The 23555-nt window shown below is 56.3% G+C and overlaps 2 protein-coding genes across 9 annotated transcripts in view; both read right to left on the minus strand.

The window, feature by feature from the left end:
- Window positions 1-49: 49 nt before the first annotated feature.
- Window positions 50-3372, minus strand: LOC139802642 (gap junction beta-1 protein-like). 4 transcript variants are annotated; one of them, XM_071757973.1, is made up of 3 exons: window positions 3011-3050; window positions 1701-1816; window positions 50-1059 (listed from the first exon to the last, which is right to left on the minus strand). In XM_071757973.1, the coding sequence occupies exon 3, from the start codon at window positions 1045-1047 to the stop codon at window positions 208-210; it is 840 nt and encodes a 279-aa protein (XP_071614074.1). In that variant the 5' UTR covers window positions 1048-1059; window positions 1701-1816; window positions 3011-3050; the 3' UTR covers window positions 50-207. The 4 variants fall into 4 exon arrangements, with proteins under 4 accessions (XP_071614074.1, XP_071614075.1, XP_071614076.1 ...); XM_071757974.1 differs by having other exon boundaries at window positions 1659-1816; XM_071757975.1 differs by lacking the exons at window positions 1701-1816; window positions 3011-3050 and adding an exon at window positions 3353-3372.
- A 3835-nt stretch (window positions 3373-7207) lies between these two features.
- The window catches only part of NLGN3 (neuroligin 3), a 43016-nt gene continuing 26668 nt past the window's right edge, over window positions 7208-23555 (minus strand). For 2 of the 5 annotated variants that reach the window (XM_071757399.1, XM_071757400.1), the window contains 5 exons: window positions 21335-21394; window positions 18555-18704; window positions 16769-16954; window positions 10420-11209; window positions 7208-10014 (listed from right to left, as the gene is read on the minus strand). In XM_071757399.1, the coding sequence (XP_071613500.1) occupies window positions 9177-10014; window positions 10420-11209; window positions 16769-16954; window positions 18555-18704; window positions 21335-21394 (2024 nt within the window). In that variant the 3' untranslated portion in view covers window positions 7208-9176. The other 3 variants (XM_071757403.1, XM_071757402.1, XM_071757401.1) reach the window with 3 other exon arrangements.

Below are 23555 nucleotides of genomic sequence, written 5' to 3' on the forward strand. Positions count from 1 at the left end.
CATCCTAGCCCAAACATGTCCCAGTTGGAACAGAAAGAAGGGAGGCAGCGCCTGAGAATGGAGATTTAATGGCCCAAGATGCCCTCCTGGCCATCCAGGAGGGCCAGACTGGTGACTGAGGGATGCTATCCATGGAACAGGGACAGCACAGGGCTGTGGGGTGGCTGTGGGGCGGGGATAAGGGTTGGGGCCCCTGCAGCACAGGCCCTAACAGGCAGAGCAGCGGTCACCCTTCTCCTGCAGCCCTGGGTTGCGGCGCAGCATGTCCTTGAGAGAGCCATCCTGCTCCGTCAGCAGCTGGTTGATCTCGTTCTGCTTGTACTCAGAGGAGAGCTTGTGCCCATAGAAGGAGCCTTTCCCCGATGAGGGGTTGGAGTTGTGCTGGCCTCGGCGGGCACAGGCCCGCACTACCAGGTAGACCAGCTCTGCCACATTGAGGACAATGCAGATGCTGGAGGTGACCAGCATGAAGACGGTGAAGATGGTCTTCTCGGTGGGTCGGGAGATGAAACAGTCGACAGTGTTGGGGCAGGGGTAAGCCTCGCACTTGACCAAACGTACCATCTGGTAGCCTGGGTAGAGCATGTAGAAGATGTACATGAACACAGCCTCAAAGAGCAGCCTGAAGACCACACTGCAGACGTAAGTCCACCACAGTGAACCGGATATGCGCATCTTGTGCTTCTTCACCTCCTCCATGTGCTTGGGGTCTGCGTGTCCCGTCAGCACCAGCAGCTTCTTCTCCTGGTGCTGCTGATAGGCCACATGCATGGCCACGAGGAGGGCTGGTGTGGTGACAAGGATGAGCTGTAGGGCCCACAGACGGATGTGTGAGATGGGGAAGAAGTGGTCATAGCAGACGCTGTTGCAGCCAGGCTGCTGGGTGTTGCAGGTAAAGGAAGACTTCTCATCCCCCCAGACACTCTCAGCTGCCACCACCAGCACCATTATCCGGAAGATGAAGATGACAGAGAGCCAGATGCGCCCGATGGCGGTGGAGTGGCGGTTCACTCCGCTCAGCACCGTGTAGAGTCCGGCCCAGTTCATTGTTCGTCACGTCTGCAGGAACAAGCAGCAAGATAGTGTGTTAGGAGTGGGAAGGGCCACTGGCTGAGAGCTACTGTGTCTCAGCCCTGGTGGCAGCAGCCCCAGGATGAATCCAGGAGCAACTGGCTGCCACAGCCATGGTAGGTGAACAGCAGGATGCACAGACGGTGGGATGGCAGGGTGCTTCCCAATGTTAGAATAGCACAGGACAGCATTTTGGACAGAGCAGCAAGGGACTGGTTGGCCTTGCAGTGCCTTGCTCCTGCCCTACCACCCCACACTGGCACAGGGATTCTGACCCATGGCTGCCCCAGAGAATGGGGATGAAGCTCCCACACCTGTGCAGGGACTCCCAATCTGCAGCCAGTGCCAAGTTCTCTGGCAGAGATGGACCCAAAATGCTCCCTGGGCTCCCCTGCACCAGCACCTCCTTGCCCTCATCGGGACCCCTCCATACTGCCATGCCACCCTCCTCAAGCCATCCCTGCTTAGGGAGCATGGGATGACTCTGCACCCCAAGCACACAGACTCCCACCCCGCTGAGGCCACCCACCAACACTGAGCAGCCTTGGAAGCTGCTTCCCATCCCAGTCTGGGAGACTGAGGCCTGCCCTCTTCTCACCCCTGGTGTGGAGAATCCCGGCGCTGCATACCTGCCAGTGAGGAAAGGTCCTCACGAGCTGCCCCCAATGGCCTCTCTAAGGTCTCATGTCTCCTGCAGGAGAGCTCTGCTCTGCCTGCACTCGTCTCTGTCCACCACTGCCCTGCACTGGAAGTCATATGCTGCTTTATAAACTATTTACATACAATGAGGCCTTTATCAGTGCCTGAACAACACACTTAAGCATTCAGATCCAACGCCTTAACTTCCACCCACCCTGGCCAAACAAAGTGCTTGTGTGCTGCATTCCCCCTTCCTGGCCCCACACCAGCTCCCACCTTGCCCCACGTCAACCATGGCCGCAGCCCCCCAGCTGATGGCCACAGGGTGTTCCTCATTCTGCTACCTGCTCCATGGGCATCACCAGGCTGGGACAGCCACAGGGTGCCTTAAGGTCCCTTCCCCAGGATGCAAGGCAGAGCCCAGCTGCATGCCTATCCTACATGGAAAACACTGGCACCATGACCAGAGCTGGAGTCTGGCTGCTCCCCAGTGTGGCACAGAGCCATCTGTGGGGACCTATGGGGCTGGGTGCACTGGGTATAACTCCTGTAGATTCTGCCATGTCCTCAGTGCTCTGCTGCCAGGGGGTTGATGCCAGCAGCCAGAGTTGAAGCTGCCCTTCATGTGCCCCATCCCACTGAGATGAATACGCATGAATACGCAAAGAATCTGCATGGGTGACGCTATCTGTGCACAAACAGGGGCTCTGCTCAGTGCTGAGAGACACGTGCCACAGGAATTGTGCTCCTTTCCTTGGACAGGGGGCTACTGGTGCTACCGCACTGCATGGACACACTGGTGGGGGTCCTTGTGTTTGCAGACACCCGGAGCCCCTGTCCCTCAGGGCTTGTGTCCCAGCCCACACCATGCTCTGCTCCATCCCTGTGAGAATGATGCTATGTCTCTTGGGTTTTGTCCCCAGGCTCAGATGTGGAGAAGCATACCCAGTAAAACCTTCCAGCTTCAGGCCTGTAGGGCTGCTGTCATGGCCAGGGTGAAGGAGGTGACTGGGCAACAATGCCATCCCAAATGCCACCTCCACCCCTTAGTCCAGCTGGTGAATGCCTGCAAAAGGGGGTGGGCAAAGACCCTTCAGGGATGCAACAGGGACAGCACCCACTGCCCAGGCCATGTCCTGCTTCTTGCCCTTCTCCCCCCATGTGGACCAGCACTCACACCTCTGCCCTTCCTGGCCCATGGCCAAGTCCTGCTGCAGCTCCCACCCTGTACCCCTCATGCCTCCCAGCTAGAAGACACATAACCACCCCCATAGCAGTGCAGTGCCCACCGGTCTCTCACCTCAGCACCAGGACAGGCAAAGCTCTTGGGGAGCGCAGTGGCCTCAGACTCCAGCACAGTACGCTGGACTTTATACTGCCCTCCGGCACGTCACCCACCCCCTCCCAAACAGCCTCGTTCTTTCCAGGACTTGCTCCCGGCCAAGTAAACACCGCAGGTGTGTCTAGCCTGTGCTCACACTGCTGTGGCCACCCACCAGCATCCACTGTCAAGGCCAAGCATCGTCCCCCTAGGGACAGCCCAGGGGCTACCGCAGCAGTGAGACAGGGCCAGCTCCCAGGACGGTCGCTGTAGGAGCTCTGCAGTCCCCCTGACCACCCTACTTGTGCATATCCTCCTCACGATGCCCTGTGCAGAGTACATGCACCACGGTGCAGCCTTGCTCTCTGTCCTGGGGGATGGCTCTGGGCACCCCTGGGACCCAGAGAACCTTGATCCCCTGCTGCAGGCTGATGGCTGATTTCTGGAGAGCCACCAACACCCAGATTTAATGTATTAAAGAGCACCTAGGAAAGGCAAACAGCCTGTCAATGATTAACAGCTAACGGCCCACTCCAAGGTCCCACTACCCTGCATGGCCCTGCAGTGTACTAGGACGTGGCGACCCGGTCCTGCATTTTGGGGTCCAGGGGAGAGCTGCAGGACACTACACACCATCCCCTGCATGAGGGCCGCAGTGGTGCCACTGTCCTCTGCATTGAGGCAGGGTGGCACTGTTGGGCAGTGAGGGGTGATGAGGGGCGATGGAACTCCCTGGAGGGCAGTGGGCTGTCAAGAGCCTGGGAGCGCCGCGGGTGCGGGGCCGGACGAAGCCTCAATTTCGGCCCACGATATGCCGCAGACTGAATGCTCCACGATATGGAGCACACAGACCACGATCTGCTCCCCACCCGGCCGGGAGAGGGAGCAGCCGCAGCTGCCGGCATCGCCCTGACCACGCACCCGGGGTCTGCAATGCTCTGCGAGACGTGCCCGGGACCGAAGGGCCCTGCCCGGAGCGGTGGACAGGTGGAGGTGGAGGCACTGGTGGTGTCGAGAGACGGACTTGGGAGAGGGGAGGATGGGCAGTATGAGCAACGGGAGGGGATGGACCCAGCCTAGGGGGATCGAGCTGGGTGGGGAGCAGTGGGGGATCCCGGGGGTGTGCGGCAAGTCTGGTGAGTTAACTGAGGGGAAGAATTGGGGGACCGCAGGAACCATATTGAGAGGGGTATTGGGAGCCAGGCTGGAGGTCACTGGAGGGCTGGAGGAGGCAGTGCAGGGCGAGGAGTGGCGGTCGCTCCCCGTCGTACCGGTGGCGCGCGGCAGCAGGTGGCGCTGCGGGGCCGAACCGGGCCACGCTGGTGGGCGGTGGGACCGGGCCTTGGGGACTGCGGGGCCGCACATGCCCAAAGCAGCATCCGGAGGGGTTCAGAATCCACCGGAAAAATATAATTAACATGGAGAAAAAACAGGAAAGAGGGAGGAGGAACCAAGAGTGTCGCTGTATAATTCGGTGCCCCTCCCCCACCCCAGTGCCAGCACCGGGAGGTGATGGGAGGACTGGGAGTCCCGGGGATGGGCGGGAGCCCCGGCAGTACCCTTATCTGCCCCGAGCTGCCGCTGACCAATACCGCGGCCTATTTACAGTAGGCAAAACTGTTGTGCAAAAGCCAGAGGTCAAGGGCAAGCTGTATGAAGCAGTCGTGGCCAGCGTCACCTCCAGTGCTTGGAAAACTGCCCCATCTGCAACCGTGTGGACCAGAAATGTGCTCTTTGATAATGATGTTAATCATGTGGTTAATTTGGTGTCTGTAGTTTCAGTGAAGAGCTTGAGGACACGGGCACATTGCACACAGACAAGATTTGATGAGGCGGGCATGGCTGAGCCAATGTCCAAATGGCAAGACAGGTGTGACACAGATGCTGGCTACCTTGCTGGGGTCAGTGATCTCACAGCCCAGCAGCCTTTGTTGGTATAATGGAGGAAATCAAGCTCCAGCCATCACTGAAACACCTGTGTTGCCAGGAGAAAAATAATGCTGCAGAGCAGGCTCTTAGCATCCCCCTTTCTCCTGCCATCCTGCCCCAGGGAGGGCATCACAAGGTCTGCTCGGCTTCCAGGCTTGTATCCGTCCCTGGATCCAGGCTGCTGCCCTCAGAGAGACAAAAACTTTCTGATTTGGGTCAAATCTGCCAGGAAGAGCACTGACAGTGAATGAGCATAGAAATCCATTATGCCACTGCAGCACAGGGCAGAGGGGCTTGCAGTGCATGGCATAACAGCTTGTTCTGCCCACCTGCAGGTCTGCTGTCCTGTGTCCTAGATGTATCAGTGGTGAGAGAACCAGGAACTGAGACTGTCCCGGTGATGCTGCTGTATGGAGTAGTATTCCTTCCTTCCTGCTGGATTTGTCTCCTGGAGCAGGCAGGCACCAGGCACAGGTCATTCATCACCCCATGACCATGCCAGGGACACTTTTGTGGTACAATTCTCTTATGACTCTCTTTGCCAGCAGCCTTAGACACGCCCCCTGAAGCTGAGGGTGGCCCACAATCATCACACAGATGTTAACTGAACCCCCTGGGACACAGTGTCCCCTGGGTTTTGCATGGCTGATGGTCAAGGACACCCTGGAGAGATGGCAGACTTGGGAGTTTTGCAAAGGCAGTATACTGTAATAGCAACTTGTCATCTGTCACCAGCTTGCCCTTGGGGTCATAGCTGGGATGGCTGTGCTGACACACACAGGGACAGCAGGCAGCTGGGGCAGTTCAAGGGTGAGGAGGAGGGACAGAAGAGTGGAGCAGCCACTCAGAAGAGCCCCTATTCTGAGGCAGAAAGGCATCTCTCCTTCGAGAAATCAGTAGGCACTACAGCAGTGGCAGCTGAGAGAGGTGCTGGGGTCACAGGGATGGGCCACTGGCCACCAGACAGGGCTGACCCCACACTGGCACCACAGTGTGGTGGCTGCTGTTGGAGATGTGCTGCAAGGCAATAGCATTTCCATGGAAATCTGGCCCCGTGGCCTGCTGTGGGTTTTTCTTGTTGGTTCTTCTTGCAACCCATCACTAAACAAGGGCATCCAGCAGCTGCAAGAGAGGGCCCTGGCACCCTGTCCTGGGGCTGGGTTGGATTAAATGAGCAGTTGAGGCAGTGCAGGATGGGTCTGCAGGTCAGTATTCAAAGTGGACAGCAATCCCCCTGCCCAGAGAGCTGAACCTGCAGGGAGCATGGGAAAGCCCAAGGGAACGCTTGTCCTGGGTGGGAGTCCCACTGGCCCATCAGAGTCCCATCACAGCTCAGCTCTGCTGCTACCAATTCCAGGAACTATGCAGCATCCCTGCCCTTTCCAGCACAGCACACTGCCTGCCTCCAGCACTTTCCCCACCTTCTCCATCTGCCCCATGATGAGGGTCTTGCTGCCATCTCAGGCTGGAGACCCACCCCACGCCCACACTGCCTGCTGTGTGCTGCAGCTCCAGGACACAGGGCAGCTCGCAGGGGCTTGGGGACCCCCACATCAAGCAGTACTGGGGGTGCATGGTGGGTCTGGTGATGGAGCTGGAGTACAGTTCTTGGCAGGGTGACATGTGCTAGTGGCACTGCAGCTTCAAGAAGTCCCTGGTAGAGCAGGGCAGAGGTCCCCACACAGCCCCCTGCTCAGCCCTCTGCCTGCTCCCTGCCTCCCTGCCTTGGCCCTGGCTCTGCTGCCTGGAGGCGATTCAGGCCCCATGCCTGGTTTCCACGGCAACTCCAGTTGAAATGACATTAAAAAGAAATGAAACCAGCAGCTTTTCTGGTTGGCAAGCAAGGGGGAGGGGAGCTGGGATGCAAAAGGAAGGGGGAAGCTCGGAGGAGAGGTTGTGAGACAGATTAAGTCCCAAAGCTGGGAGGGGCAGGGGGGCAGCAGAGCTGTGGGCATCCTGGGACTTCCCCACTGTGACACCCTGTGTTGGTAATCTTAGGCTGCACGGTTTTCAGCGTCCATGTGTGCTGCACTGGGGCTCTAGCACCCCGAGCTTGTGGGGTGATACCAGAGTCCTCCGCAGACTCTGGGGGGGGGGGGGGGGGGGGAGAGGAGGGGCGTGCCAGGAACACAGGGACCATCCAGACCCACTGACATCATGGCATGGCCATGGCCAGAATGGCTCTGAGCTAGCACAAGGCACTCCACCCCAGCCCCTGCCTCCAAGAAGAGGTGAGACACACCACTATTAAAAATATCACTTTTGTTTTATTTGGAATTTGTTACTCTGCGTGGGTGACAGGGTATAAATACATTCTCCAGCAAGCATCCTCACCCCAGCTCTGCCTGGGGGTGGGGACCCGGGCAGGATGCAGGGCCGGGGGGCGGGGTGATGTGTGCTGCCCCAGGTAGTAGGGCCAGCCGGAGCCGGCGCGTCACGGCCGCCAGTGCTGGCAGCGTCTGCCAGCCGGACCCTTGCACAGGGACGAGGTATAGTGTTCCCACAAGGACCTGTGCCGTCCTCCTGCCTCCCCAGGACCTGGGTACCAGCGCCCATTGTAGGGGGCTGAGATTTGGGTGCCCTTCATGGGTTACCGGGCAGCTCCTTCTCCATATCTGGCTTCACCAAAGCCCCTCGCCTTGAGCCACACTACCTGCAGCTGTGTGCGGTTCAGTGGCTGCCAGCAGCCCAGCAGGTGTCCCAGCCCCGAGGCATGTGCTCCCAGCCCCAATCAGGCTACATCGTCCCCAGCGGCTCTGCTCGAGCAGCCCCTGTGGAGCCGTCTATCCCGGCTGCGGGCCCCAGTGCCGGTGCTGGAGTCACTGCGCGACAGGGGAATCCCCCAGTGAGAGCGAGGCGGGAGGCAGACGCTGTCGGGACACTGCTCACCCTGCTCCTGTCAGCCTCAGAGCACTGCCCACCCCTGCCGCAGGTTGCAAACCGTTGGCTTTGCTTTCAGGCAGCCGTGCAGGCAGGGAAGGCACAGTGTGACCCTGGGGCAGTTGTGAAGGGACCTGGGATGCTCCTGGGTGAGCAGAGCAGGGTGAGCACTTGGATATGGTGCCCAGAGGCTGCCTTTAGGTTTATGGGGTACACAGATGGTGTTCACAGAGGGTGATGCCCATGCAGGGCAGTGTGTGGATGGCACTAGCCAGTGGTGTCAGTGGATTGGACTGGGGTGGGGGTGCTTGCAGGCAGGCGGTCGGTTAGGCTATTTGGCTGAGATAGATGGACACGGGCAACAGAGAAGGGAGAATATAAAAAATACAAAAGAGCGTGCCCCCTCAGCACAGGAGGCAGTACCCTGCCTGTCGCCTGCCCATGGCAGGCAGGGGGGGCTGCAGGGGGCCTGCACCGCGCGCACACGCTGGCTTCTAACTGGCTTTTTATTTTATATCAAGAACACTTGGTTTTAAAATCTTTACAAAGGACAAAACGCGGCAACTGTTAGTGTGTAAAGAACTAAAGATCTGCTTAAAAAACGTCTCTGCAAAGAGAAACGACTGACACAAAAGAGATTCTCTGCAGCATGAAGAGGGGCAGAGGTGCCAAGTCTCCGGCCTGAGGTCCTGCTCCCAGGGACTCCAGGGTCCCCGAGCCCTGCAACCAGCCCCAGTTCCTGCACCCAGCATAAGGCTGGGTTCTTGGACCTTGCCCACTCCTTCTGCCTATAGCACCATGGCCAGGGGCCACTTCTCAACACAGCAAAGGAGCCTTTTCCAGGGCACTCAAGATGCCAAGCTGCCTGGGGATGCCTGGGTATCAGCCGAGGGGGATACCTTGCCCTGCTCCTTGTCAGTTCCAGGGTGCTCATTGGTTGGAGCACTGAGGATGTGATCACCCCATGGGGAGACACAGCCCCAGTGTGGGGAGACCCATGGCCACTGATAGTAGGGTCCCACCTGCATTGGTGCATGTGCACAGGGGCTACACCATATCCCCCCTGCACCCCACTGACACATGGGGCTTTCCAGCCAGGAGCTGGCAGAGTCAAAGCACTTCTCAAAAGTTAGATAGGGACAAAAGAAAGCACCCAGGGGGACAGCAGGGTATCCAGCTGTGCCAGGACCCCACAGGTCTCCAGGCTTGGTGCCACACCATCTGTGGGCACTGCCCCTCTGTCTGGGGGCTCCGTCGGCCTTGCTGGTCCCTCTGCCAGTGTCTGCTGCGTGCGTGTGCGTGCGTGCGTGCATGTGTGTGCGCCCGCATCGGGCAGCTATACCCTTGTGGTGGAGTGTGAGTGCGGGAGCCCCGTGCTGTTGAAACCAGCGGTGAAGGTGTTGTAGGGATGCAGGGTCTGCAGCCCCACCAGCGAGTTGGGGATCATGGTGATGGTGTTGGGTGTCATGAGCGGGATGTCATCTGGAGAGCGGCGCAAGGTGAGAGTGTAGTCGGGCAGAGCAGCCAGACGCAGGGTATCATGGGGCGGCAGAGCCTCGCACTCATGGTGCCCCTGGCTCACCTGCAAGGAAGGCATCTCCTCATCGGGCATGTGGGTGATATCATTGGTGGTGCCATGCTGGGGGCTGGGCTGCCGATGTGTGTCCTGACGGCGCTTGTCCTTACGGTAGTAAAGGGCGGCAAAGGCCAGCACATTGAGGAAGAGGAGGGAGGCGCCCACAGCAATGGTGACACTCAGCTCAGTGGAGTAGTCACGGGGGCTTTCGAGCAGGATGCCTGCCTCTTGCTCCGGGCTCCACTTCTCCTTCCCATTTTCACTATTGTAGGCAGGTGAGATGGCAGGGCGCTTGGTGGTCCAGATCTTGCCATTGGGCCGGCGAGTGATGTGGGAGTTCTGTGTGGTGTCTGGTGGTGGCACTTTGGTGGTGGTAGAGGTGTAATGGAACATATCATGCAGATTGTACAGGTGGGGGACAAGATGCTTCCAGAAAGCCACCTTGGTGGCCCGGTAGTGGTCACGTACTCGTGGTTTCAGCCCAATATGGAGGTACAGCTGGTCACGGGGGTTGTACTTGGACCAGGCCACCTCTTCAAATCGGTTGGCCTTGGTGTGGATGAACTTGGTGTCCTGGGGGACAGGCTTGTTGGGGTCCCTGTGAAACACAGGCAAAACAGAGCTAGCACCAGAAAAAGCTGGAGAGGTGAGGAGAGAGAGCTGGATCAAGAGATGGAGGCTGGGGGTACCTTTGCCAGTGGTGGCACAGGGTGGGGTAGTGAAAGGTTTTGCATGGCATGGCTGAACCTTGGGTGAAGTCCCACCCATGATAATCACAGCCAACCAACCTCCCCACCCCTGCTCGTGGCTGAGTCGGGTCCCAGGGGCTGGCTGTGCTCTCACTGTGGTTGATAACCTGACCCCAGTGAAGGCGCAGCACTCTGGGCATGGGGGACTCAGTGTCCCACAGCAGGCATGATACCCCCCCTACCACAGCAGGGTCCCAAGGGGTCCAGCTGCAGTAAGAGCAGACCCCCCAGGCACAGCACCCATCCCCACTCACCCTGTCTTGGCAAAGTTGGTCCAGTAGGTCATCACCACAGCGCTAAGCATGACATCGTTCTTGGAAAAGTTGCAGGGAAAGAGGTCTGTGGGGCCAATCATGGGGATCCCAAACACGTAAGGCACCTCATCCCCATGGGCCGCGTCGGACCATGCAGGCTTCATCAGGCTCTGGCAGTGGTGGTAGAAGGCGTAAAAGTAGGTGGGGGAGCCATAGCGGGCGTGCAGGTCAGCTGTCACTACTGATGGCTCAACCCACTGGTGGTCAGTGAAGAGGGCCACCAGAGTCTTGCGACGTGTCTCAGGGTTGTCTCTGTCAGCCCAGTCAGTGTACATGAACTTGATGGTCTCCCGCAAAGTGTCCTTGCCTTCAGGGTAGCCATACAGATTGTCTACAAAGTTGGAGACCGAGTAGTCAAAGTCACTGCCCGAGACACCATCCTCGGGGTCCACCACTCCCTCCACGAACTTTAGCCCCTCACCCTGGTTGACCCCCAGCATGATATCATAGTTGAGGAACTCGCCCTGCTCCATTAGGATCTCCGGGTCATCCGGGATCACATCGCCGTCAATGACTGGCCCAAAAGCTACATGGTAGCGAGCTGGCTGGATGTCTTGCTCCACCAGCTCCTTGGCACTCTTCTGTCGCAGGCAGTCCACCATGTCCACTGTGTCCAGCACGTTGCAGCCCACCTTGTCAGCCAGCATGCTGGTGTACTTCACGGGCTGGTAGTTCACAGCCCAGCTGGAGAGTGCAGAGCCACTCTGTATGATGGCTCTCTGGAAGAGACCTGCAAGACAGGCAAGGAACGGAGAAAGCTAGCAGTGGGGTGAGCACTGTTCCAATGCTCCAGCATTGCAGTGCAGGATGCAGTGTAGCACTGATGCTCTTGGACCCCTGCAAGGACCTGGTGCTCCAGCCCACGCCTGGCCTTGACCTGGGCTGTGCTGCTTGCTGAGACAGCCTCACACAGGGGGCTCAGCTCAGAGCCACTGTGAGGGTGGCAGAGTAGAATCTGGGTGCTCCTGGCAATAACCAAGGGCTGCTGTGCTCCCTGAGGATTCCATAGCAGGGGATAGCCTGGCATCCCTCTGTCCCAGGGCAGGGAGGAGAGGGACTATGGCTGCATCACAGCCTGCCCTTGTGGGGGAGCCCACACCCAGTGGCCCCATGGATGTGTTGCCTGAGCTGCCAAGGGGCACATGCTGCCCCTGGCTCAGTGCCCATCCTCCAGACCAGGGTAACACCAGCTTCACTGAGCAGCCAGGTTGCAGGGTGGCAGCAGCTGGAGGGTTAACGCCTGCTCAGGGACACTTAACCCTGCAGATCCTACCCCACCACTCCCTTTGTCAGGGTCCCCCTTATCCCCCTCCCTGCTGCTTCCTGCCCAGCTGGGTCTGCTTGGTGCCAAACCAGCCCAAAGGAGCATGCTGCCAGATGCACAAAGAGGGCCTTTCTGCCACCAGGAACACAGAGGGAGTGGACTTTCGCCCTGGAAAACAGGGCCACAAAGGCCCTGGCCCAGGCGGAGGAATGTGTGGCTGGGCTCCAGCCCCATGTCAATGGCGCTTGTGCTCACAATACAAAGGGCTTCGAGGAAGCAGAGCCTCTGGGGTGGTGAAAGGCAGCCGGGCTCTGGGTGTACTGTAGGGTCCCTGCTTTCTGGCCAGCCTTCTCCTGAACCCCAACTTCTGCCTGCATCCTCACGAGATCCCAGAACTAGCTCGTCGTGAGGGACTCTTTCAAGAGGTTCCTGAATGGTGCTGGCACAGCAACATGGTGGCAATCGGGTTGCCCCCGGCCCCCTGAAACACGCAGCACCTGGATGAGATGCCCCGTGCATACAAGGCTGTGCTGGTCTGCAGGAGAGCATGCACCTTCCCACAGCAGAAGTGTTCAGAGGCTCCTGGCTCCCCGCCACCATGTCCGTAAGCTCTTGTCTGCACACACAGTCCTCACACTGCCAAGTACCTGACGTACAGTCCCATACGCTGGGACAAAGAGAAGTCACAAGCTCTGTTTGTCACCTCTTGAAGCCCTAGAAAGCCGTACCCAGCCTACAGGGCTGGAGACTGGCCATGGGTTTGCTTGCACTATAATCCACATGCCAAAGAGGCAGGATGGCGGGTCCCTAGTCCTCAGGAGATGCTATCTTAGCAGCAGCTATTGGGCCCCAGCAGCATCATTTCTCAGACAGACTCACTAGGCTGGACTTTGTCCCTGCCCACCCATGCCTGGGGAAGCAAGGACACTTGGTGTCACCAACAGCTGGTCAGATCCCTCATGAAGCCCCTTTGTTGTGTTTCTGAATGTTCATGTCCTGACTCAGGAGGACCCAGGAGTCTGGGAGAGGCCAGACCTGCCACATCCTCCCACTCCATGTCAGCACCTAGCTGAAGTTTGACAAGCACCCCAGGAAGGCATCACCACCCTGCAGCTCACCTCGGAGCCTGCTGCAGCCCAGGCAGGAAGATGCAGCTTTGCCTTCCCTTCCTACTCCCCTCTGAGGTGAGGGTCTCAATGCACCCTACAACCTGAAGAGCTGGCTGCTACTACATAGTGGATCCAAGCAATGGGACCAGGGCTCTGCCAGAGTGTACCTGGTGGTGCAGGCTGCCACCAACTCCTGAATTTCCCATTGGTTTGCACAGCATCTGAGACTGGAAACACCTCTGGAGTGTTCTGGGCTAAGCCCTGCAGGGAGCTGAGTACCTTGTCCTGCTCCTGCCCTGGCATAGCCAGCTAGGGAAAGAAGCAGCACTTTGGTCCTTGGCAAGGAATCCATTTGTGTACAAGACCCGAGGCTGGCAGGGAAGCTGCAGGTCTTCCCAGCACCCAGATACAGCATGCACTGCACCAGCCTCCAGTGTCTGCCTCTCACAGTGCCTGGCAGAGCAGGCAGAAATTAGCAGCTTCATCAATAGCTCTTGATCACTGTTTTATTTTGATGTAATAAAAACAAAGCCTCCTGGTCTGCAAGCTGCATCTTAACACAGCTTCCCACTGTGTTCCAGAGCCCTGTCCCAGGGAAGATGGGTGCTCCAGCACAGGGGTTTTCTTGAGGTAATTTTATGGCCATTTGCTTTGATGCAAAACTGTCTGCAGCACCAACCACTCCCTTCCCACCTCATTGCATTTAAAGCTGGCAGCAGCTCCTCTGCCACAGTAGCAGGAAGAACCTAGCACTGCTGCAATGCAGGGGAGACCACACCACAGGCACTGGGGATGGATGGGGTAGCAAAGGTCATGGCATGAAAAGTGCACAGTTTAGTGGCAGAAAGATTAGTATTACCTGAAAAGCACTATACTGGCACAACAGTATTTTTTGTGTGTGGGAAGTCAGGGAACCGACCCTGCAGTCCACTCCCAGCTTCTTTCCATGCTGCTCCCTCCATCCTCTGCCTATTCAAGTGGTTGGGGCCACCTGGGCATCCAAGCACGTGGTCCTGCTTCCAAAGAGATGTCACCAGCTGGCCATGAAAACCAGTCTGCAGCCTTGGGGATGACCTGCCAGAAACATCCAATCCCAAAGAGGAGACTCATGGACCAAGAGCACTTCCCCATGATCCCCACCTGCCTCTCAAGCACTCCTGTCATGGGGAGGAGCACCCTAAGAAGCATTATAAATCCATTATACCCATCATCCTCTCCTCTGTCTTTCACACTCAGTATGGACAGAGAAAATCTTTTCGTTCTGCAGGAGCTTCCAGCCTAAAAGACTCCCCACCATGCTACCCAGGATGCCTATACAAGGGCAGGAGGTCACACAGAGCCCCAGCTATCCACACAGGGACTCTCTAGCTGCAGAGCATCCCCTGCCCTACCTGTTGCTCAGACATGAGTCTGCAAAGATCTGCCTATGCTCGGTTCTTACATGCTGCTCAATTTACAATCTAACACAAGCAAAGCATCCTCTGGCTTTATCTGTCAAAAGCATCTTCTCTTGTGGGCTACAGAGCTGCTGTCTGATCTGCATAGCTCTGGGTGGCTGGGAGGGCAGCCCTGGTCCTGCACTGCAACATTAGCAGGAGCTCTGTAGGTACAATTCACATTTTCTATATTCTTGAGCTTATTGTAGTCTAATACCCATAAATATCTGCCCAAGTCTCTTGAAGAGGATGGGGAGTCCCAGGAGCATCCTGCTGGCAGGGTGACAGAGGGGCTGACTTCAGACACCAGGCACTCACACAGGAGCATAGACTGAGCACAAAGTGTCCTGAGCTCTGGGGTTGCAGGGAAAGCAGCTTACCCAGAAAAGATGTGTCCTCAGCAGGCAACAGCATCTCCGTACATGCTGCGAGGGCTGGATCACTTCATCTTTATCTGCTCAAATATGGCAGGGCACTGGTAGCAGCAGAGCCACCAGGCTATGTGGCAGTCACAGAAAACCAGAGACCACCACGGCCTTAATGTGTGAGTTCCCAAGCTGCCAGCTTTTGGGAAGGAGCTGCCCACCAGATCCAGCCATGTCTCTGTTGTAAGGTCTCTGAGGCAGAGCATCCCCCAAAAATACGGTCCTTGGGGCACCAGCAGTAGAAGCAACCACCCTGAGAGTAGAAGCATTATGTACAGGGTGGGTTGGTGCTAGCTGTGCCATGGGTTTCAGCCCAGAGAGAGCATGGGACACCTGTGGGCTCCAGAGCCTTCTTGGGATATTCCACAACCCAGGAAGCTCCAGAGCTCCTCTACATTTGCTGATGCTGTGAGCCATGGCAGCATGTCAGCCTCACTGCTTCAGTTCACTGTCCCAGCCGAGGAGAGCCTGGCAGGCAGCCGCAGCTGCTGGGGATCCTGATGGACACCAAGGATGGCTGTGAAGGCACGGGCAGCCTGTCAGCCTCACTACTGTCCCTGGGGAAAGGCCATCAGTGGGAAGCAGATCCCAGCACAGCAATGTATCTCTGCATGCAGGTGGCCTCACTACAGAGCATGTGGTTTGCTGGAAACAGGCAAGTTTAACCAAAAGGGCAGCTGGAGAAACCTGTGGGAAGAAAGCTGCTTGTGCTTGCCTTTGACTTCATGGTGAACATCCAGTATCCTATGAGCTCTGTGACAGGTCTGGGCTCCACAGGGTGCTGATCTTCAGTCCCCACCATGAGCACAGGCTCTGTCACATCTCACTGAAACTAATGCAGGCCTCATGCTGCCTACAGCACCTGCAAATATTCATGTTAAATATTACCAAGCAGACAATGATGCTGGTGCAACCACCTCCACAGCAGCCTGGGCTAAGTTAATTTCTGCTTTCAATATTGGGGTAATCAGCCCATTGACAGCTCCCAGGGCCAGAGAAAGTCTGCCTAACTTTGCTGTCAGCCTGACCAGTGACAGCCTCCACCCATCCACCCTACAGCATGCCACCAACTTTGCCAAGGTTCTGAATGTTTCCTTCACTTCTGTGTGGTTCCCAGGCTGTTGAGCAGGGCTGCAGTTCTTCACAACAGCTTCAAGTGCATTTTTGTGTCTGTCTCAAGTGCAGACTTGTGTCTTTGTCCACTGCCCATTCATGTCTCCCCAGCACCACAACTGAGGACACGGCACTGGAAAAGGGCTGCACCCTCATGTAAAATCCCTGTGATCAAGTCCCTGGCAGTCTGGTCCCCAGTGGACCAGTTCAGGCTTTGCTTGTTCAATTTCCTTTAGGAATTTTATCAAGAACACCTCTACTCCCATGGCTAATTTTTTTTTTTCCACTAGTACTCAATGTAAATGTCTCCACAGCTGGTTTACATGCATTTGCTCTTATGCCAACACAATCTTTTAGCACAAATAATTCTTTAACTGCAGTAAAGACTTTGCTATATTTACAGATATCAATCATATCACTTCTATGTGTGTTTTGCTAATTGAAGCATTTCCAGTTCTCCCAGTCTTGCAAGATGGGGCCCTCCAGCCCTCCTCAGTCTTAGGTCTGGCTTCCCCTCTATTTGAGCATGAAAGTCTTTTCTAGCTCTGTGCTAGCTCTGGGAGCTCTGTGCTCCCAGTGCCCTGCATGATGCCTTTACCTCATACCAGCACGCAGGTGAACCCGGGTGCCCGGGCAGGGTGCCAAAGGAGGGGTCCCCACCTCCCTGCACGCTCAGGTGCTGACTCCAGGCTGCAGCCTCACGCACTCGGAGCACCAACTCCATCTCTGGTTCCCACGTGCTCTGCTGCTGGCCTCTCCCTATGTATCACGAGAAGGTTTTGCTTCCCAGCCCTGGGTTGGTTCTCACCAGTGACTAATTAAGAAGCAGCCCCAACTTTGTTAGGGTGACCAGCAGCACCCAGGTGGGCTCCCTTCCCTGTGTTAGCATCAGCAGGGCACTTGCTCACAGCTGCAGGTTCCTGAGGCACAGCTGACACTTACCTTCAGAGTGGTGGGAGAGGGTGAGCAGACTGACGCAGGAGGCACCGATGCCAGAGCCAAAGACAGTGATCCTCAAGGGATCCCCCCCAAAGAAGGCGATGTTCTCGCTGACCCAGCGCAGTGCCTGGATCTGGTCGAGCAGCCCATAATTGCCCTTGGCAGCCTGGTCCCCTGTGCTCAGGAACCCTGTGGGCCAAGGGGAGCTCGGTTAGGGATGAGGAAGCAAGGAGTGTCCTGACCTCCCACCCCCCCCTCCTTTTCAGGCCCAGGAGAGCTTTTTTGGGATCCTGTCCACCACAAAATGAGAGCCCACTACCAAGAAAGTCCTGTGAGCTCTAAGCAGGGACACCACTAAATTCCAGCCATCCTCTGCACAGCACACATAGGGGCAAAAGGCTGCACGTGTGGCTGCAAAATCCAGGGAACCTCTTCAGTCAAGTGCAATCAGTGATGAGCATGAAGCACTGTCCTACCCAGACCACCACCTGTGCTAGTAACAAGTCAGGACATCTCATTGCACACTCCAACCAAAGCCTAGAAAGTAGTGGTGGCTGCAGGCAAGCTGTGTGCACCTGAAGGAGGTGGGCCTGGCAGACAAGAACCAACTGCTGCTTCACACAAAGGCTCTCAGTGAGGAAGATGCTAAAAAATGCTTTCAGTAGCAAAGGGAACACCCAAGATAAAGTATCAGTGTTTGCTTTGAATCAGTGCAGGAAGCCAAAACCATGGTCCTTAGGTAAAATCTAGGTGGGTAGCCCCACTTGGCAGGGAGATCCACCAGTGCTGCTCCAGCACTGGAAGTGTTCTGGATGGTTGTGCTGTAGCACTTTGATGGAGGTAACAATGGCACCAGTTAAGACTTATTTCATATTGTTACTTATGTCTCTTGGATGTGCTCCTATCCATCTTAAAGGCCTGACTTCTAATATCAAAATAGGTTTGTTTTTAATGAAATGCCAGGTATATGTCATCTTCACCAAGAGACTATGGGGTCCAGAGGCCGTCAGAGGGAAGTGCTGCCTAGGAAAACCCCTGTGCCAGACTGAATGGCTGGGGAAACATTCCTACCATCAGCTTCACTGGGAAAGAGCTCTGACCAAACCTCTGCATTCCTCTGCACTCTGCTAAGGGAGGCAGCAGTGATGCTCCAAGCAAATCTCCTGTGTTTCAGCCCCCCAGTGGCTTTTGCTGCAGTAGGCAGGGGACTGCACCACCTGTTGACCCTATGTCCCCATTTCGCCCCTCTAGGTCACCAATGCTCATAAAAATGGGACTGACACCCTCCTTGATACGTCACACAACATCCTTCAATGACCCCTGTGCCACCAGGCCACGATGGGCAGCTGCAAGGACCGTGGCAGCTCAACCAGCTTGGAGAGAGCCCATGCCCAAGGAAGTGAGAGTTGCCTGATCCCAGGGGCAGCTAGGCAGCACCTGCTGGCAGCTCTCAGAGCCCTCTCAGAAGAACATGCTGAGTAAACACATTTACTATTTATTTAATCACAGACCAATATTTGCTTTCAGCTGAGCCAGGTTGTGTAAATGAGCGTGGGGGGGGCGGGTGCCAGGAGCCCTACGACGCTGATGGCGATGCCACGTGTGCTCCTGCTCGGCTGCCAGGGCCAAGGGCGGGGGCAGCACCGGCAGGGCAACTCCCATCCGCACCTCCCATCCACACCTCCCACCTCCCTCTTCCCAGCTCCTTCAAGCCCAGTTGGCCCTGGTGGCTCGTCCCGCTGCCCAGCTGCAGCCACGGACCCTCTGGCCCAACCCGGGCAGCCCATACCGAGCACTCCAACGCGGTAGTTCAGGGTGATGACAATCACGTTCCCGTAGCTGGCCAGGACGCTGCCATCTATCATGTTCCCTGTGCCCTCCATGTAGGAGCCACCATGGATATACACCATCACCGGCTTGGCCCCGCTGTCCCGGATGTCTGGAAGGAGAGGCAGTTAAACACAGAAGCCCAGTGGCTGCAGCACCCTGCCTGACAGGCTGCCAAAGACAAGGGCAGTGTCAGCTGCCAGGAACGGGTAGAGGGCTTAGGAACCAAACCCAGAGCTCTCCTGAGGGCCGCAGCATGGACCTCCAAAGTCGGCTGACACTAAACCAACCCTGACAGCTCCTTTCCGATTAGCGGCTGCGTTGTCCACACACTGCTGTGCCCTTCGGGGGCCTCAGCACATGCAGAAAGGGTGTTGGGTGGACCCGGCTGCTTTTCTGGGCTCTGGCCACATGCGGGAGCCACACCAGCGGCACTTCAGTTGCTTCTGGGAGTTTCAGAGTCCAGCCCCAGAATTCAGCCCCATGCTCTTGGCTGGCCCCAAGCCCTCAGCTCCGGGAGTCCTGGAAACTGGCATTGCAGAGAGGCAGGGATGGTGTGTGCAGGACCTGGAAGGCAGGGGGCATTGGCGGGTGCTCCAGCATCTGACTTTCCCACCCCTCCTTCCCATTCCTCGGGGAAGGCAGAAAGCTGCCAGCTATCTAGATGTGAACCCATGACACCCCAGTGCCCAGACACAAACATGGTGATGAGGCAGACACTGTGTGCACATGTGCATGTCAGGAAGGTGAGCACAGCATCCAGACAAGGACGGGGCATGAGGCATGGAGTGAGGATGGTGAATGAGACCCTGAGGATAGGGGAGGAAGAACTGCAAGAGCCTAAGTTCAGGGAACAGCCACGCTCCCTCTCTCAACTGGCCCTGTTAGGGGATGTTTTGCCGCTTCTGCCCCACTGTCCCTCATGGAACCAAGTCCAGGCAAAAAGGAAGAACGTCTGTGCTCAGCTCTTGGTACATCTCACCCGTGTTACATGGAAGAGGCATGCTCCCATTGTGGAAATGATGCCAGGTCCCACATGCCTGTGGTGTTCAGCTCTCACATGGGCTGGCAAGCCAGCACCAGTTGACTTCACCCTCCCTTGCACTCACCTGCACCCAGCACCTTGCTGGCATTGACTGCTGGGGCTACTCTGCCTCAGCTGCCCTGGCCAGCCACTGCTTCCTGCTGCCTCCCTCACTGCTGCACTGCAGCCAGGACTCCGGGGGCACAGCACAACAACTCAGCAGGGGATGCCCAGCCGGGGTAGACATGGTCCCTCACACCCACCTAATTCCTGCCTATGTCCACTCTTCCCAGCAGCTTGACCAGGGTGCAAGGCTGATGGGTACCTCTGGCCATCTCCACCTGCAGCTGTGTTCCACAGCATAGCTAAAGGGTGGCCTCCCACAGAGAAAACCTCTTCCCTCCAGGAGAATGAAGATGTGGCAAAACCTGCATTGTCTCTTTTTCTGCTGCTGGGATGCAGCCAGGAAAAGGCACAAACCTGGGGAGCAAAAAGTGCTGGTGGCTCCTCCAGGACAGACATCACCTGTGTGGCACCTACAGCAGAACAACTCTTCCCAGGGCCACCTGCTTGAAACGTTAAGGGCAGGAACATCAGTGTCTGTGCCTTTGTCCTCTCTTCCCTGGCACATAGTCCCACATCCTTACAGCAGAATGGCAGCAAAGTGCAGAAATGTACCAAGGAATAAGTGGTTCCTAATCGTTGCAGCACATTTTAGTGCCTGGGGATTTAGCAGAGTTTTCTAGCTTACACTCTGGTACAAGAGATCCTGGGGCACTGGTTAGTGGTAGAAAACAATTGAGTTTTGGTATTGCCAAGGAAAAAACTTTTCACCGTTTTCCCAGATCCTAAAATGCCATCTGTCAGGCTATGCTCAAGCTGCTTTGGGATGCCCACACACCATGAGGTTTTACTGTCCTCAGCACACTGGGGCTGTCCCCTCGCTGACTCTTCCTCCTGCATCTTCTTCACATCCCTGAAGCCAAATACACTGACTCCGGAGCCTGCAGATGAACAACCCCATTTTACTAAAAATACCTTATTCTGCAGCTAGCTTAGCCCTGGCATACATCTAGAATCACATCAGCTTGAAAGCCCACTCACCTTGCCTTGACTGGTGTTGCTCTGCTTGCAAGCAAGACCTTGCTCACACTGGGTGAACAGAAACCACAGCTGAGCAGACCACAGGTCTCCTGGGCACAGACAGGTACCTGTGGGTAGCTAAGGGTGCCAAGCTGCTGGCAGGGCCACCCTGTGGTGATGCCCATAGTGGGGCCAAGCAAGGGTAGAGGAGGAAGGTTGCTGTCTCCCAACTGCATATCACTGACTCCAGAGGTATGAGGCTGGAGGTGGGATGTGACCAGGCTAGGGGTGAAATGGGCCCAGGTGCCCAAGGGCTCCTCTACTCCCAAGCTGCCATGCTTCACCCCATGCCCTCGCTCAAGCAGAGCAGGACCAAACTTATCCTAAGAAAAACAAAAAAAAAAAACCCACAAACTTTCCCACCCCATTCTAATGAGGGGAAGGATCTGGGCACCCTGCACAGCCAACCAGCCTGCCCCCGGCCCTGCACAGCTGCCCAGCACGGCAGACAGACAGACAGACACACACACACACGCACACACACACAGAGGGCTCTCTCTGAAGTTGGCAGCAGATGGTGGGCAAACAGAATCGCTTGGTGTGTCATGCAGTGGCAGCCTCAAGCACAGAAATACCTTCGTCTTCATCCCCGTCATTATCCGCTAAGTCCTCGCCCTGTTTCTTAGCGCTGGCTCCTAGGGACCAAACACGAGGAGACAGAACAAAAAGAAAAACAAAAGGAAACAAAAAACCCAACAAAACCAAAACAAACAAATAAACAAAACAAAAAAACCAAACAAAAACAAAAGAGAATTCAAAAACAGCATGATAGCAGAGAGATGGGGCCAGGCCTGCACCCCACAGCAGTGCTAGCTACTCACACTGTACCTCTCCCAGAGCCAGGGTAGTCCGGGGTGTGGACAGGACTGCCCCAGGAGTTGTGCCAGGATACTGCTTCACCCAGACCTCAGATCCTCCTCTGGGGGTGCCAGGGCAGTGGGGAGGAGGAGAGCAGGTCTGGGGCAGCATCAGCACCAGCAGCAGATCTGCCTCTCCAATCACTTGCCAATCCTCCTGCATATCAGCCTGGTCCCTGTGTGCCCACACACCCTTTGCTCCCTGCACTGGAGCAAGGCTCCCTCTCTTACTGCCTGGGTGCAAGCAGGAGCCCTGCTCCCAGCTCTGCTTCCAGCAGGAACAGACATCTCCTGCCACAAGCAGAGCCCACGTGAAAGGTTGCCCTGGTTGGCCACTGACCACCAGCTGAGATCCTGCCCATCACCCCTACATAGTGCATGGCTCCATGTTGTGCCTAGCACAGCTATGCCACAAACCACCAGTGCTGCAGCATGAAAACACCACAGCATGCTGCAGGGAGCCACTGTGACAGGTGCTTTCCTGTGCTGCTCAGTTCCACCCTGTACCAACTCCCTTCCTAAAAGACTGGTGTTCACTAGTTGAATGGTTCACTGAGGATTGCAAAGGCACCAACCAGATTGCACTGACCAAGGCAGAACCCTAAAAATATCAATTTCTGTAATGTCCTGAATGCCTTCCAGCCATTGCACAGCCCTTAGCAAACCCATCATGCCAGGGCACAGCCCAGGCTAGCAGCCCCAGCCTGGTACCATGGGATGCTGTTGCAGATGGCATGCACCAAGCATGGCACTTCATGAGCTGCATGCAGCCAGTATGAGCCAGGAGGGAGTGAGGAGCAGACATGGTACAGACCTGTACTGAGGCTCCATTGCTGCAAAGGGCTGGGTGACCTTGTTTGCACAAAGCTGAGTGATGCCATCCCTGTGCCCTGCAGCCCCAAATTTCATGAAGAAGCAGTGCTTTCCCTAGTCCCTTAGAGATGCAGACCAGTGCCTGTGCTCCTCTGTTCCCTATTGCACAAAAAAAGTTCCCTAGGTGACAGTGGTGTCAGGTGTAACAACAGGACTTCCTGCACTGTGCCCATGCTGTCCTCTGACCTCCTGTAGATGCACAGGACTCCAGGGTGCTGTCTGGCACTTAGCCCATTCAGGGCTCCCACTGCTATTACCACCTGGCCCCGTTGCCACTGCAGCAAGGGTTTTGCATGGTCTCCAAGAAGGCTCTCATGAGCAAGGGAGCCCTGCAGCTCAATAAAACCACAATGAAGTGAGCACAAAACTAGGTGGGAAGATGAAATCTAGGAGTCATCCTCACTGCCATTCTGGGAGTGGGAACCTGCAGGTCACATGGGTGGCATATAACAGAGGTGACAGTACAGAGGGGGACAGGGTTTGAATTGAAAAGAAATTTGTGATGGGGAAAGTGAGGCAGCTCCATCAGGACAAGAGGCTTGCACAAAACCTTAAACAGCCATGACCTGATGGAGAAAGCCTGAAGCAATGATCATAAGTATAGAAAAATCCAGCACCCAAGAAGAGTTTGCAGGAGGATAGGTCACATGAATCCCAGGAATAGAGGAGCAATGGGAGTTACAGCAGCACCCTAATGCATGAAAGGCCACTGTGAAGAAGTGAGGTGGAAAAACAACTCCTGTTGCTCCATGAGACAGGTTGAAGCTGGATGAGAAAAAAAACCTTCCTAGCAGAAAGGGCAAGAAAGAACTGAGAGAGGTGACCTGGGGAGGTGTTTAAGGTCAGGCAAGACACACTGCTAGGAAGAGGTGAGACAGAAATGCTCCTGCCCAGGGCAGGGATGGACTGACTGTCTCCAGAGCCATCCTCATTTTCTCTAACTCCAGATCTTCCAAACTACTTCCTCAATGCCCCAGCCCTGCCCCTTGCCTCCTGCTTTGCCACCCAGCCATCCCCTGGGGTCCTCACATCATTCACCTGTTTTCAACCAATGCCACATCCATCC

This window comes from Heliangelus exortis, chromosome 14 (assembly GCF_036169615.1).
Source record: "Heliangelus exortis chromosome 14, bHelExo1.hap1, whole genome shotgun sequence".
Classification (NCBI taxonomy): domain Eukaryota; kingdom Metazoa; phylum Chordata; class Aves; order Apodiformes; family Trochilidae; genus Heliangelus; species Heliangelus exortis.